We start from the raw sequence: 17,173 nt of genomic DNA, 5'->3' as shown, positions 1-17,173 counted from the left end.
CACACTGGGGCCTTTGGGAGGATGGTATGGTAGGGAGGGAGAGCATCAGGATGAATAGCTAATGCATGCAGTGCTTCATACCTAGGTGATAGGTTGGTCTTTGCTACACTAGTATGTTAAAAAGGACATAATACATTGGTATTATTTTTGTTTGGAAGAGTAAATATGTTTGAGAAACATGTTTGAATTAAATAAAAAATCTATTCACGTATTTACCATTTCTGGCATTGCCTATTCTTTTGTGTACATTCAAATTTCTACTGGTATCATTTCCTTATTCTTGAAGACTTTCCTTTATGATTTGTTGTAGTAGAAATCTGTTACGAAATTTTTCAGCTTTTGTTTGCCTGAAATGGTCTTCATTTCACCTTTATTTCTGAGAGTTAGCAGGATTTTTTTTTTTTCCAGTAGCTTGAGGATGTGACTTTATTTTCTTCTGGCTTGTATAAAGCCTAATAAGAAGTCTGCTATCATTCTTTTTGGTGAATGTCCACGAAACATGTGCCCTTTTTTCTTTTATTTCTTGGTTGTTTTCACAATGTTTTTCAGTAAGTTGATTATGATCTACCTGAGTTTATTTTTCTATATTTATTCTGTGTGGAGTATATTGAGCTTCTTGGGTCTGTAGTTTCATTAAATGTTGAAAAAATGTGACCGTGTTTTCTGCCAATATCTTTATGCTTCCCTCTCTCCCTTTTTTGTCATTTCTGTTTATATGCCTTGATTTTTCTTCTGGTCATGGATCATATTTTCCTGCTTCATTGCATGCTTAGTATGTGCTTATTGGATGGCAGGCATTTTGACTTTACATTTTTGGTTGACAGATTGTATTGCATTCCTTTAAATAATGTTGGATTTTCTATGGCAAAGTAAAATTACTCGGAATCAGTGGAATCCTTTCAAGCCTTGTTTTCAAACCTTGTTATGGTAGACTAAGAGCAGCCTCTAATCTAAGACTAATTTAGTCCCACTACTAGGGCCATAAACTTCTGAGGCCTTTAGTCAATTCCCGGTGTATTAAAAGGTCTTATCACTTTACTGGTGGAAAGATAAACTATTATCGGGCCTGTGTGACCCCAGGAATTGCTTTATAAGCTTATTCCCAATATTTATTTCTGTGGACATGGGTAGTTTATTCTCATGCATGCACAGATTGGTACTCATAAAGAGTAAAAGGCACTCATTTACAGATCTCCAGGGTTCCTTCTGTGTGCAGCTCCTTACTCTCTGGTACTCTGCTTTGTGAATTCTGGCAATCTTGGCCTCCCAAACTCTAATCTCTGTCTCTTCACCTTGAGAAGAGAGTGTTTAGGTTCCTTTTTGCTACAGCCTAGGAACTGCCCTAGGAAGAAATCTAGATAGCTATAAGAATCACATAATTTGTTACCTATTTTCCAGTGCTTAAAAACCATTATGTCTACATTTTGTCCACTTTCTTGTTGTTTAGGTTGGGAGGGTCCATGTTACTCCATCATAAACAGCAGAAGCTCTGATTCCATAAATTTTGTATGTAGTCTCATTGTCAATATTATCTTACATTGTTATCTTTGTTTTTCTTATCGTACAATTTTCTAATAACAAATTTTGTTTATTGCACACTATCACTTATTTCACCAATTAAATAATTACCATCTAAAGGCAATTATGAAAAACAGAAACATAAGTTCTATCCTGAAATTTCATTTTTACCTAAACCATTTATTCTCAAGTTTTCTTAGACTCCAAATACATACATTCATCAACCTTAAAAAAACAAACAAAATTTCTACTCATTAAGTTCTTTCCCACAGTTTGGAACTGGGATAGACCTAGGAGTGGTTATAGTGAATAAACAATAAAAAAGTTATTCTCAGTCTTAAATAATCAGCATAACATTCTTCTCTCTATTACGTGTATCTTAACTTCTTAGCACACTAGCTGCCTGGCATTGCTGTTACAGAAAACAACATTTCTTGAAAAAATCCTGATTGTATATGTTTCAGAATACAATAGTTTTTATTTTTCTTTGAATATAATAGAATGTTTTGGTATAGTATATTGAGGTTGAAAGAATAGTAGGCATTATAAGCTATGAGAATTCCTCAAATATGCTGTGAGTATAGCCTCTAACATTTGCAATAAAGGCCATTATTTAACTATTTAACAAATGCAATATTGCAAAACACCCCCATTCTTTTAAATTCTTAGGTTGTAAAAATTAAGAGCCATATCTATGTAGTATTTGTCATATAGCATCAAGTATAATACAACACACAATTAAGTGCTCAATAGTGCTTTTTGATGAGCAGGATAATAATGACTTTCTAAAAAAGGTCTATCAATCTCAATGGAATAGAGAAAGTGATGGGTGTTTGAACGCTAATATCACACAGATTTCTGAACTACGAGAGACACCTAAACACTGTCCACCTTCAGGCCTTTAAAAATATTATTTATTTTAGTTTGAATTTATTTTATCTCTTCTTTGTTTTTCCTTCACAGAATTGCACACTTTTAGTCTGAGAAAAAAGGAAATGCATGTTTATCTCACTCTATTATTAACCTTTCATACTGTGTGTTAAAATTTTGGTCTATCTTTTGCCTTTTTTTGTTGGAATTATTCAGATAAACTCAGTTTGCCTCTTGTTAGATTCTTACACCATAAGATTATACTATTTCTTTAATATTTTCATGAACTAATATGCAATAACCAAACCCAGTTATTCATAAGAAGGCATACCAAGAATGTTAAAATTATAATACAATTTAACTGAGTTTGTGCATATTAGAACATGAAACATTAAATGTATTCATTTTTTGTGAAATTTTAGCAGTACTCCTTCCCTGCCCCAACATTTGTTTCCTTAGTCCTATGTACAAGCATCTATATAGCAGACTGAAGATACAGCATACTGGCCAAGCTCACAGAATCTGGAGCCAAAAACACAAGGTGTGTGAGTAAATTTAATACTTCTCTGCCTCAGTTTCCTCAACTGTGTAAAATAAGGCTACTCACAACACTTACTTCATAGAATTAGGAAGACTAAATGTTAAAATAATATTATCCACCGCATGGAACTCTGAAAATTGAAGAGCTTATAAGACTATCTCAGAGTTATTAAGCCACCAATAAATGCTAGCTATTACTGTCACTTCATCATCATAACCACTACTATCAAGAGTCTTGGAGTTCCTGGGAAGAACAGGCCTGTGTTTTATTCCCTTTTTCTACCTTTTGTGTTGAGCACAGTGACTGGAAAATAATATGAATTCAGGAATTATTTTTAGTTTATAAATTGTGTGTGTTTGTCTCTACCAACAGTGTTTAGATGGATGGAATTTTGGCTGGGGAGCCCTATCCATGTGCCTTGGTTCTCAGTAGCAGTAGAGATGATGTAAATTACCTTTGGATCTACAAATATTGCCTACTCAAAGACTCCTGGAATATGACCTCTCAGCAAGTTGAATTTTTCTGTTGCCACTTGCTTTTCCCCCAGACTATATGCTTAATTGACAATGATTGAATGGCTATTGTCTTCAGGTGCAATGGCTTACCTACGAGGAGAGACGTCATCTCATCACAAAATAGAATACCTCCTTCTTCACTGCCCTGGGCTGCCCTTAGCTTTTCCCAGGTGCCCCAAGTCTACAACAGTAAACTCTTCCATGTTCAGGTGCTCAAAGGCTATGAAACCTTTACATTTCCCTGATAAGCATGAATATAGATAACTCCTTAATGTCTTGAATATGCTATATGGATAAGTCCCTAAGAAAACAACTTTAGGTACCTATTTTCCAAACATACCAGTTCAGAATCAGTAAAGGAAACCAGAGACTATCCATGAAGTAAACAGTTTTATTTTATAACCCATAGTGTACAGCAAGCCCAAAACTTAAAAACAGAACTTTTAAAGCTTACATCCTGCTAATATTAAATTATATTTAAATTTAGAATACCACTAAAACGATCTCTCTTTCATACCTGAATTCATGGATCATACTTTGTTTTAAACCATGAGCTACTAACAGTTTTCATAGACTATACAAAACTGTTAACTTAGATAATTCTCTGAAATTCCAGGCGTGAATTCTTAAAAGAATGCATGGCTTGCAAACTTAACTTAAAAAAAGATCCTCCTAGTTTTAAGGACTGAGAGATTTATTAGTCGACTAAACTTGTCTACTCAGTAGAAAAGAGAAAACATAGGGGAAAAAGTTGGAGCAATGCTGGATTCAAGGAGAAGAGAATGCCCATCCTAACCTCCCCCACCGCCAAAATCACTGCAGCAAGTTGTAAATGATGTATGAAATGACAAATCCCTGCCCAGTGCACAAGAAGAATATAAATACTGCTCTGTAATCACTGCAGTGGTGTGCTACTCGCTAAAATTTTCAGCTTAGGCGAACCCAGGAAAAGCTCACCTCATCTGTAAATCCAAAAAAAGAAATGAACCAAAATGAGATGATATTATTTTACTGTATGCAACAACCTCCTCTTTTTTCTCTTTCCCTAGCCATAAAAAAACATACTTATTGAATATCTAGAATACTTAGGTGTTACTAAGGCATTTGTCTAAGAAAAATTTTTAAAAAAACTTTTGAATAAGGAAATGTCAAAATCCATATATTAGATGGAGGACACTAGAAAGAACTTCCATTCTGGAGTCATCCAGACCCAGGTTTGAACCCAGGTTTTGTTTGAATCCTGTATTTGACTCTAGCTGCATGACTTCTCACGTTTTAAAAATTTCTCTGAGCTTTAGCCTTTTTCTGTGTTAAATGAAAATAATACGTTCTCCATAATTCTGATGATTAACTAAAATGACATAAAGTGTGAAGCCCATTGCCCTATTTGACACAAAGTAAGTACTTGCAAAATTTGGGTCAATATTTTCCTCCCTTTTCATGATGGAGGCATGTGTTCTGGCATGGAAGGAACGCTGCATTTTGAACTGGAAGTTCTGAGTTTGGTTTTTCACTTTTTAATTTATTAGACAATTCACTCAAACTTCCTGAATAGATATTAACAATTTTTTTTCATGAAAATAGGTATGTTTTCTCTTACGAAAATAACATATAAAAATGTATAAACTGAAATGTTAAATAAGTATAAGATATTATTATAAATTAACATACCTGAATAAAAAGTATGGACATACATAAGATCCAGGTTTCTATGAATCTGTTCTTCAGAGAGGTGAAAAACTATACTTTTGTCTTATTCTACAATTACGAGAATTTTCTTTGGTCAGTTTCTTCAAGGGCATATTTACTAGAAGTGTCTCATAAAAAAAATTACACGATCTCCTTAAAATGCAGAGGTGAAGGATGCACACATTGGAAGTGGACTCCAGGACACTGATTGTACATTGAAAATCAACTGTCACTTGTCTTTTTCTGTCTCAGCTTTCTATCACACAACTAGCTGCCCTCGTTAGCTCTGGAAGTTGATATTGAGTGTCTACCCCATGCCAGACTAGCTCTCCTTTCTGCAGATAAAGGAACAAGTCACCTTTGGAAAAACTAAGGCTTAGATTCTACTGCTTTTCAAATAACTAACACATTTGGAAATTTTTAGAATCTCTCCTCAGTAAATAATGTTGTAGAGAGCAAACCGAAGCAGAGGAAGGACCCCATACAGACTGATGTAAATCCACATCAAAGTTCTGCCTTCAAATGAAGTGTCATTCCTATTCAAATGTAAAGCTTTACATGCATAAAAATTAGGTGATCACCAGAGGAAAATAAAGTAATTTTCAAAATCTCATTTAATTCACTTAATAAGACCATAAACCAAAGAAAATGAAAAATGCCAAGGAAAAGAGAAGATATATACTAACCAATAACAGGTTTCATTTCCTACTAGGAAAAAAAGGGAGTACTCAGTAAGATTTGAACAGAGAATGAGGCCAATTCATTTTGATCCTGTGGCAATACTTTGAAGCTTACTTTTTAACCTACTCTATTCTACATTTCCAGATGCTATGAAAGGCAATGTATGCAGAAAGCCAGACCGATGGGGATTTGAGTAATTCATTTTCCCAACTATAGTGATGATTTGGATCTTACTTTTTCTGAAAGCATCTTTAAAGAATTCTTCAGGCTGTCTGGAGAATGCTGGCTTGCAGAATTAAGCAGTAGGTCTGCATGGGTTGCTACAAGAGGTTGTAGTTGATTGATGTTGCTGAGCACTTCTTTTGCTTTGGCTGTGTTTTCAGGTGAATAGTAAATAAACTGGTATCCGGTACTGCAACAACAAAGATAAAAATAAGTTACACAAACAGCATAACAGATATTCAGCCCTTAATACCAGATGGCAAATGATAAACAAAACTCCAAGTATCACTCTTTCCTATTGATCAGATAAGAACTGTCCTAAGAGATTTTTAATAACGCACTAACAATTTTTATGTAAGGTGACAAAAATACTTTTTAAAACTAGGTAATCTTGTCTTTGCTAAAACACTGGGAAGATTAATACTAATATTTGACATGATTACTGATACTAATACTTGACATGACACATATGTAATCATGTCAAGTAACAGTATTCAAAACAAATTAGTATTACTATTGATTTCTAATGAACTTGAGGCCACGTAAGCCAGTGGGAAAAGCGAGCTTTTATATTCAGGCCAATCTCAACTTAAATCCTGGCTTGTCACTAACTAGCTGGGTGACCTTCGGCAGCTTTCTTCCTCATCAGGAAACTGGTAATCATCATTCAAACGATTCTATGAGGTGTGTAACATTAGAAGTCATTCATATAAAGTGCCTAAAATTGTGCTTGGCACAGAGATAGCATTCAATAACTACTACCTAAAGTTTCCCCCCCATGTTACTAGGTGAGGGCTGTGGAGGAAGTAAATTTCAATAGCTGAGAAATGAGGAGAAAATTAATGAATGTCAAGTGGGCACATGGACAAATATATTGGATAGAAAAAGGACATTAGTAGCAGAATGCTATTTCATGGTGTTATTTTATCATGATACTTTTTCTTCTTATGGTTTTCCATTTAACATACAAAGAAATCTAAAACTGATTATTAACTAAAGAATTAATAGACTTTTTTTTTTTAAGAGACAGGATCTCACTCTGTCACCCAGGCTGTGGTACAGTGGTGCAAACAGAGCCTACTGCATCACCTAACTCTCAGTCTCCCGTGATTCTCCCACCTCAGCCTCTTGAGTATCTGGAACTACAAGTACAAGCCCCCACACCTGACTAAATTAAAAAAAAAAAAATTCATAGAGACCAGTCTTACTATGTTTGCACAGACTGGTCTTGAATGCCTAGCCTCGAGCAATCCTCCCCTCTTGGCCTCCCAAAGTGCTGGGATTACAGGCTTGAGAATTATTGACTTTTATAATAATCATCTAGGAACTAATCAAGCACGTTATGGGAGTAGGGATTTTTAGAGTGAAGGAATCTTTGATCCATTTCATTAGGAAAAGGCATTCCAGCAGGAAAGCTGCAAAACAGCAAAACAGTTGCTAGAAGCAAAGAAGAGGGAAGTAACGACTCGTGCATTCGCAAGATTGGTGTAAACTTACTTACATCCCAATATACCCAAATATCAAGACATTTTTTCAAAACACTTTGCAGTCAATGTTAGGTATTTACTGAATATGTCTACTACATTTTTACCAGCTCAATTATTTAAATTCCATAATTTTATTTCTCACCTTGAAACCTCAGACACCACTAAGAAAAACTGACATCTAGGAAGCATTCTCTGTTCTATTCCTCTCACACTAGTGATTTTTCAGGGGAAAATTACCAGAATCTTTAAGAAAACAGTTTTTTTTTTCAAACACATAATGAATATTCCTCCTATTTATTTACCTATTTAGTAAAAGATTAAAAGAAATGCTCTTTGAGGCTTGGGCTATTCAGAAGATTGAACAATAAGTCAATGAAGGTATCAGGTTTATGAAGGCTAAAGAAATGCACTACTAGTTTATGACCCTTACAGATATTTGCTCTCAATTTTTTACTTGTAGACTTTTAAATGTCAGAAGTGAGGGCTTCAAATAAAACATACCTTAATTTGTTATTATGTATATCTTAATGCAAGTTGAAGTAAATGAAAAATAACAATTGTGAGGAGGGAAAAGGAAACAGCAGTCCTTGCCAATTCTTTGTGTCTCTTTTTGACTTCTTGAGTGGTTAAGACAGATCTCATGCAGGAGTGTACTAAGGACTTTAGAAAAGAAATCATGAACTCAGGCTGGATATAAAGTTTAATCCGTAATAGACTTTAATAAATCAAACAGCTCCATATTATTTTTGCAAAGAAAATGATTCTCTAAAGATACAGATGTGTCACCAGAATTTAAACAACGTTTGATACCCAGCAGCTCCGAGAGCAGAAAGCAGGACCTACTTACAGACCCAATGCAGAGCCATGTGGTCGCTGCTATGTGATCCCTCTTTGCAGGTCTGCTATTCTGTCATCAGAGGTTGCTTCCTGTGTCCTCTTATGGCTATTTACAGACTCCCCATGGCTTAGCCTTTGGAAAGCTAGAATACTCATGGCCTTGTGGGGTCTTCCATCTCTCTCTTCACATGACTGCTTTCTGAATGTGTCTTCTGTGGTCTCTCATACACTCACTTCTATCCATTCCATTTTACTCCTATCACTATTGCTTGCCTTCTTTACTATTATTCTTTCCCAGAAGTTCACTGTTACTGTTTTCCTGAATATTACTACTTTCATTATCAAATTCCCTGACAGTCTCCACTCCATTCTTCTCTAATGCACACATTTCTAATATGTATTCTGCACATGTTCTTTACTTATGCCCTAGTTGAATGGTGCTCAAATTTTAGCAGTCACAATGAGATTCCCTTGGGGTTGAGGATAGGCCTCAATGTTTCCTGAAAAAATGCAGATTCCTTGGCAACATCAAGAGATTCTGCTTTAGTAGGGTGTAGCATTTGTGACAAGCACCTCTGGAGATACAGATGTAGGGACGGAGCATCTTTAGAGATACCCTGTCACTGTTTTGACTGAGATCCCCTGTAAACCCTTGATCATGCTACACAAGGACTCTGATAAAAGTTCCCTCTTAAGGTATTCAAATTTTCTTAGCACCTTTTACAAGGCTACTTTTACACCCCATCTTATTCACACAAGTTGCTTTGGTTCCCTCCTCATTACCAGTGTTTGCTCTCCTAACCTTTTTCATCATTTCATCTTTTCCCTCCCAATATATTCCCTTTCCTCTCCCCAATACATTCTTCAATCACCATGATGGGACATAATCCTAACTTCTGCCTCTTTCTCCTAATTCAGTCTTCTTTGGAGCAGAGTTATGTAGCAGGCATCGGTTGAAGTCTTTTTAACGATGAACACCTCACCTAGAGAGGCTGAAAGATTCATTTTCCATAATAAAAGCCAATGCTGGTGTCCAGGATGAAAGGATGAAATAGTATGGTATGGAAAAAAATCACCACTCACAAAATAATTTTAAGTATACATAAATTTTATCTACCTATTCAGTGCCTTACTCTTTAAACATGTCATATATTTTAACAGTTATAGCTTCTTAAATGGGAAGTAATAAGTATAATTTAATTATCTAGATAAAAAGAATATAGCTAAACTCTATTTTATAGTAGTACAAAATTTAAACTGGATCCAAACACTTGAGTCAACAATCAATCAGACAACTCTGGAAGAAAGACAAAATACTTACTTGGACGAAATATTTTATAGAATATAAATAGTACTGCAAATCACAGATAATGAAAATTGAAATTAGTTTCATATTTTTTCTATAGATGAGAGAGTGAATTAAAGTGTACTATATACTTTAATATATTCATTTAAATAAGGTAATTTAATATATATAATATTATTTTCATTAGAATGCACACCCACATCCCCATCCTCACATGTTTGTGTGTGTGTATGTTGTTACTATCCATGTCATATTTTGGAGTTGTAAAAATAATATAAAGCACATAATGAAGTAACATTCACATTCATAAGCTCTAATTGCTAACCAAAGTACAATTAAAACAAGGACTTATATATCCCTGAGTGTATATTTGTGCCAGTCCCTTTTTCCTGGTCTTCCTTATTTTCCTATCCACTTGTTGGCTTGCTCCAAGACTCAGTTCTTGGAACTCTTTTATCTACATGTCCCTCCTAAGTAATCTCATGGTTCAAATACACATGTTGCACTAATTATTTCCAAATCTTCATCTCTAGCCTAGACTTTCACCCTGAACTCCAATGAAAACAAAAGCTCTCCTGTTTACAGATCCAGCTTAACATGTCCCAAACTGATCCCGAGATCTGCTCCCCGCCTTCAACACCCAGCTCCTTTGCACTCTTCCCCATCTTAGATTATGGCAGGTCCATTTAATATTGTCTGTCATTCTTTGGCTCTTATCTTTCATCCAAATTTTCAGAAAGTCGTGCTTTTTCCTTCAAAATATATCCAGAATCCAACCACTTATTTCCACATTCATTGCAACCACCCCATCATTCCTACCACTAGGATTAGTGCAATAGCTCACAAACTGGTCTCTACTCCTCTGTACTTAAACTTATCTATTGCAAGATAAACAATACTCTAAGATATTGAAGTCCTTGATTTATGCTTAGGGTTTGAAGAAGGCAGGAGGCAGACAAGAAGAGAAATACAATTTATTTTCCTTAACTCCTTGACCACAAGTGCACATTGTGGGACTTGCTCTGTTACTTATCCATCCTTTCACTTTCCACTCCACTGCTACCTCCACTCCTTAATCTGCTCAACCAAGCTACTACTTTGCACAGCGGAGTCATTAAAAAAGATAGATGAGACATGATTAACAGGCAAGGAGGAAAACAAGAAAGAAAAGACAGGGAAGGTGGGGCATGAACAGAAGGGGATTGGGATTGATGACTTTAGGGAAAAATGACTTAGAGTGGTGTGTCTCTTCTCCTGTGGCAGAATTAAATGTCCAGAGGAAAAAAAAATCTAGAACATCTAGAACTATTTCCACTTATCTTTTTCTAGCTCAAACACACCCTGTAAAAAACAAAAAACAAACTACAACAACCAAAAAAACAATGTGGTCTCTTGAATCCGGAGAACTTGAATACTCTCAGTTCTGACTGAGAAGAAAATAGTGTGGATCACAAAAGAAAATTTACACCTTAGTGCACTTAAATATACCCTTCTGGTCTCACACGGTTTAATAACGGGCTTTGTGCCTCTCTGCTTTCCCCAATGCACCCTTTCCATTTTCTACAAGAAGTGGGGTTTGGAGAAAAGAATTAGAAAACAAAAACAAAAACAAAACAGTATTTTACCTCCTATGGATTTCACTTATATAATTAAATGAGCTATATGATCTGTACTTAAATTAATATTTATCTTTACTCCTGTTTTAAAAAAATCACGGTTTTGAGCTGGGCGCAGTGGCTCACACCTGTAATCCCAGCACTTCGGGAGGCCAAGGCGGGCAGCTCGCCTGAGCTCAGGAGTTTGAGGTCAGCCTGGGAAACATAGTGAAACCCTGTCTCTACTGAAATACAAAAAATTAGCCAGGCGTGGCAGTAGGCACCTGTAGTCTCAGCTACTCAGGAGGCTGAGGTAGGAGAATTGCTTGAACCCGGGAGGTGGAGGTTGCAGTGAACCAAGATGGCCCCACTGCACTCCAGTGTGGGCAACAGAGCAAAACTCCATCTCAAAAAATAAAAAAATAAAAAAAATAAGAAATCATGGTTTCAAGAAAATTTTAGAATCAAAGAGTGTTCTGATCAAAAGTTGATTCTGTCATTTATTAGCTCTGTGACAAATGATGCCAATTAAGCAGGAAAACAAAATTAGCATTCATTTCTGCTCAAAATTCCCCCTCTAAGAAAATGTGTTTATTGGCTCAGATCACAGTGGTTTCTACTATTCCACTTTTCATTTTGCAAGTTCTTACTTGCACTTTCTAAACCACTGAAACCTCTTTTTTATGCACATCCTTTACTTAGCCCTACTCTTGCTTTAATGCAAATTTTCCAGGTACCATTATATGACCTTTAAATAAGCAAAGTCCAATGTGCTTTCCTGTCCAATTTCCTTTCCTGGCCTATTCCCACTTGTCCATGAGTTCACTTGCCTTGATTTCCTTTGCCACCTTCCAAGATCTAGTCAGTTCTATTTCTGCCTAGTATGGCTTCTGGTATTTTCATGTTGTCCCTCTGCCAGGGTGTTATGAGGATAATACCCAAACCTGGTCTCCTGATTCCTTCCAACCTCGAAACCTTCTCAGCTTCATCCTAGGCCTTATGCCCTAATATACTTTAATCAAGTATAGGATAAGAAAGATCCAGGAGTAAAAATCATTCCCCAGTACTCTACAAATATAAATGTTCCTTTGACTGCAAACAGGCATAAGAGACCTTTTTGGGGTGACGAAAATGTCCTAAAATGGGATTGTGATGATGACTGCACAACTCTGAAAATTTACTAAAAATCTTCAAATTATATACTTCCAAAAGTTCATTTTTATTCTAGAAAAACTATACTACAATAAATTTCTTTTAGAAAAACCAAATCTTTCCAGCATAAGACATTATAGACTAACAATTATGATTCTGAGATAATACAAAAAAAAAAACCACAGACAGAAGGTACATATATAAGCCATTTTATTTTTTTCCATGTTAAATCAGACAATACTTTAAGCGAATCCCTAATAAAGCCAATACTTTATACTGCATAATTTATGCTAATAATTTAAATCTCCTCCTCTATCACGTTAATAGATAAGAATCATTGGGTACATATACACTATGGGCCTAGCATTACGTTAAATGTTAGTTTTTCAGGGATTATATTATTTAATTTTGACAACAATCCTCTAAGGAACAAATATTAATCCAAGATGTAGAAACTGAAGCTTGAGTAAGTTAAGTAACTTGACCTGGGTCACACAAACTAGCACAGATGGTAAAACCAGGTTCAAACCTGGGTCTTTACTGTTACACAGTTTGAACTCCTAATTATGTTTTACTATCTTTTGAACACAGTATCAACCAATTTTAAATTTGGAAAAATTAAAATGCTATAACTAATATGGGAAACATCTTTAATAAGTATCACTTATAAATATTAAAATAAACTATAATTAAAGAAGTTATCACCTAATTAAAACAAAGTTCATTAGCGATGTAGGATTCTATTTTATAACACAGATTGAAGAATTTCAGAATTGTCTCACAGTAAATTATTTTCAACAAATATTTAATAACTACTACTCAGTCAATGAATTAAGAAAAGCAAAAAGACAGAGGTACTCAGTGAACAAGGTAATCAGTGGATCATGTGTAATGATGCCAGCCCACTAAATGCTACATGCAGGGTGGGTAGTGAGAAAGAAGAAAAAGGGAAATACTATTTTGTCTGAGTCTTTTTCCCACAAGAGCTTGCAACCTAAGGCTCTAGACGCTTGGTGTCTATGAATATCCTGAGGACAGCTGCAGTTTCAGGGCTGGCTTACTAACCACTCTGCACTAAAGTTCCTTACATTCCTGAGAGGAAAGGAAAAGGATGGCAATTGCGTCCAACTGTTCTAGGTTTTCCGAGATTGGAGAATCTTTTTGTTACCTAGTTTCCTTATTTGCTGGAAGTAGAAGTTGCAAAAAGATTTTATGAAAACATTTCTCTTATTTTACAACTAAAAAAGGAGAAAGGATAAAACAAATATTCAAAAATAAATATAACTGTATTTATCTGTGGCATTCTAAGTAAACGTATTAACCTTTCCAACACATTCACTGATATGATTAGATTGATGTCTTCTGTATATATGTCATACTTCCTTTCAGGCACATTTTTTACATACAGCTCTACATACCTCATAATCCACAGAATAATTGAAATGACTACATAATATTCAGCTTTAGTGATGCAGAATAGTTTGCTTATTCATTCATCAATTCAAAATGCTTACACTATTTTACTATTATGAATGGTAATCTATGAATATCTCTGAAAAATTTACTCCTTTTATTTTTATTGTGGCCATATTCCTTAAAAAGTGGTATTCCTAAGGGGTATCTGAAAGGGCTGTAGATAGAAAACTGGTAAGGCTAGAGCTTTAAAAATATTTTTACTGACTACTAGGCAGAACAATTTTAGGCAGATTAACATAGTAACTGACTCTGAGTGCAAATCACCACATCAATTCACATGATTTTTAATAGCACAAATAATTTATTTTAAACATTATATTCTCTTAAAGACCCATAAGGAATTGAGTAGACCAACTACATTTTATTTCTCTCTGGTGGATAGCAAAATCCCTTCCTAAGTTAACATTGCACATTTATGAAGAGGATGCTTGTGTTGATCATCTTTTGACTGCTTGAGGGTAAATGAGTATGGAAGAAGAACTTGCGAGTAAGGACAGAAGTCTAATTTTCTAGGTTTGGTTCTGTTATTAGCTGCACTGGTGACTGAATCTTTGGTTGTTGGTATTTTCATCAATAAAATAAGTAGGAGAATTCATGCTTTCTGGGATCCTCCATAAGTTCTATGATTTAAAATATTATTGGCTGGGCATGGTGACTCACGCCAGTAATCCCAGCACTTTGGGAGGTTGAGGTGGGCGGATCATGAGGTCAGGAGATTGAGACCATCCTGGTTAACACGGTGAAACCACATGTCTACAAAAATTACAAAAAATTAGCCGGGCGTGGTGGCGGGCGCCTGTAGTCTCAGCTACTCGGGAGGCTGAGGCAGGAGAATGGCATGAACCTGGGAGGCAAAGCTTGCAGTGAGCCGAGATCAGGCCACTGCACTCCAGCCTGGGCAACAGACAGAGACTCCGTCTCAAAAAAAAAAAAAAAAAAAAAAAAAAAATTCTTAATGTGAAAAAAAGCAGAGACTCAACAAGATTATTTTCTTATTTCTCAAAATGTCTCTTTAATGGAATATAAACAACTGACCTTATTAATTAAGCAATGGAAATGAATGGCTTATTTCCTGTATCCCCTTTCTCAGCTGTCTTGGCATTTACCCAGTTATAGAAACCAGAAACCTAAGAGTGCTTCAATCCTGCCCAGTCTCCCTCAAGCCGTCATCTAACTGGATTTAAATTCTGTTAGATACTTCCTTAAAATCTTCAACTCCCCAGGTACCTGTTTTCCCTCATGCCACTATTATAATAGTCTAATTGTTTGCAATTCTTCTGTTCTCTCTACACTGTCACTCCTAATACTATGATCATGCCAATCTTCAGCTGAAAACCTACCAATTGCAGTATCCGTAGCCTACAGGGTGAACTGCCAGGAGCTGACATAGCAAATAATTGTTTAAGATTTGGTCCCTGCTCCCTGCCCAGCCTAACATCCTTTCACATTCAACTACACTCTAGCAGCTGCTCTGTGTTGCTGGAGTTTATAAGGCAAGGTGCAGTGAACGGCACTATCATTCCCCAGATGTATGTGAGAGTCTTCCTTGATACCTCTAGGTTCTTACCTCCACTTCTAACACACACACACAACCCCCAGTTGCCCCTAAATACCTCTGTAATTTATCTCCTCTCCATCTCTGCTGACACTATAAGCCAATCCATCTTCCTTCTCTGATGGGGTTACCACAATAATCAATTATTAATGTAAGCCTCATCACAAGGAAGAGGACATTGAAATAATTCAGGCAGTCTTCTCTAATAACGATTTTCCAATAACAATATTTATCTCATGTAACACAGCCAATTGTTTGATTTTTCCATGACATAAATTCCATATGTACATTTTTAAAAGTTTATTATCTTGTAGAAAAAAAAAGAGATGTTCTACAGTTAACTTTCAAACCTCTGAAAAATATAGTATATTGCATTTGTAGATGCCTGGCAATTTATTTGTAGATAAGTTTCTTTTCTGCTGTATGCTGCCTTTGCAATGATGACTGTCAAATATCTAGAACAACAGACAGCTTTAAAACTATTCTGGAAACCACTTGGCTTTTAACAAGTTCAAAAGTTCCTCCTTGGATTTAGTGAATACTGCGGAGATAACATAGTGTGTCATGGTTTAAAATGTTGTTTCAGTTTACAGCAAAGGAGAAAGGTAACTTCTGATTTACAGAAAATAAATCCTCAAATCATATTATCTTTATATATTTAGTTTTAAAAGTAAACAGAAAAAAATGTATTTTTTCCTGTAATTTTCATATTAGACTTAACATTTTTGCTTTTAAACCCTAATCTTCTTGATTATTTTTTTCTGACATATCTCCAGGTACACACATGTAGCCACAGCCATAGCTAAGACAAGGAAATCCAAGAGTGAGAGGTTCAGTGGCTTTCTGAAATCCTACAATAAGACTGGTTATGTATTTTGTCATTTTCAGATTGCCCTCTTCACCAAATTTCATATTATTAAAAATGTAGGGATAGTTTAGCAAATACATTTTGTCATTTACAATTGAAGTCATTTTCTTTAAAATAAATATTTAACTTTTTAAAATTCTGAACTGTCACACTATACACAGTGCCTCCTGCCTAAACATCAGATCATTCTTTGCCTCACAAGCTTTTGGACAGGTTATTGGAAGAATGCCACAACTTGGAAGTGTTAAAGTCACTACTGTATTACTGATATTGAGTCAGGTTTTTAAGTTAGCCTTTTTTCTTATAAATTGTCTCCCTTCTTTCAGAAGACATAAAAGCATATTTTCCCTTGCTAGTGAGGTACAAGGAAACACTGATGTTATACCTGCCAAATATATGTATAGGTTTTGTTATCAAAACCTATAAGACATTTCCCACAAGTGCCTCTTTGTTTGTTTCTTTTTCCTAATTCCAAAAAAAGTCTCTATGTCCACTACCTAATTCCGTCACACTGATCTCTTCTTCAGGCATAGTCATTGGTTCTTCCCTTTGCTCTTATGGCAGGCAACCCTTTGATGTTATTCATTCATTCCCCCATATATAGGTCCATTCATCAAACACTTATCAAGTTAGTCCCTGGGGATACTGACTGTGGTAAACTGGACAGACACATTTTATATTCTCAGAGCACATATAGTCTAGAGGGATTTTGTACACTGGAGGCTTAAAGCAGACTTGGCTTAGACAAGGAGTCAGAAGAAGCTTCCAGGCAGAAATGATTTTAAGCTAAGATCTGTGGTGGTGAGAAAGTTCTCTCTGATTCACTATGGAGGGCAGTGGGGAGGGAAAGATGATGGTGTC

The 17,173-nt window shown here is 35.6% G+C and overlaps 1 protein-coding gene across 8 annotated transcripts in view; it reads right to left on the bottom strand.

Annotated features, from left to right (window-relative positions):
* INPP4B (inositol polyphosphate-4-phosphatase type II B) overlaps positions 1 to 17,173 on the bottom strand; it is an 817,532-nt gene that overhangs the window by 135,143 nt on the left and 665,216 nt on the right. For all 8 annotated transcript variants that reach the window (XM_050791144.1, XM_050791150.1, XM_050791147.1 and 5 more), the window contains one exon: positions 6,049 to 6,226. In XM_050791144.1, coding sequence (XP_050647101.1) covers positions 6,049 to 6,226 — 178 coding nt within the window. The remainder of the gene's footprint in view (positions 1 to 6,048; positions 6,227 to 17,173) is intronic.

Source organism: Macaca thibetana, chromosome 5 (genome assembly GCF_024542745.1).
Source record: "Macaca thibetana thibetana isolate TM-01 chromosome 5, ASM2454274v1, whole genome shotgun sequence".
In the NCBI taxonomy this organism is placed as follows: Eukaryota; Metazoa; Chordata; class Mammalia; order Primates; family Cercopithecidae; genus Macaca; species Macaca thibetana.
This window is presented reverse-complemented; position numbering and strand designations above follow the sequence as displayed.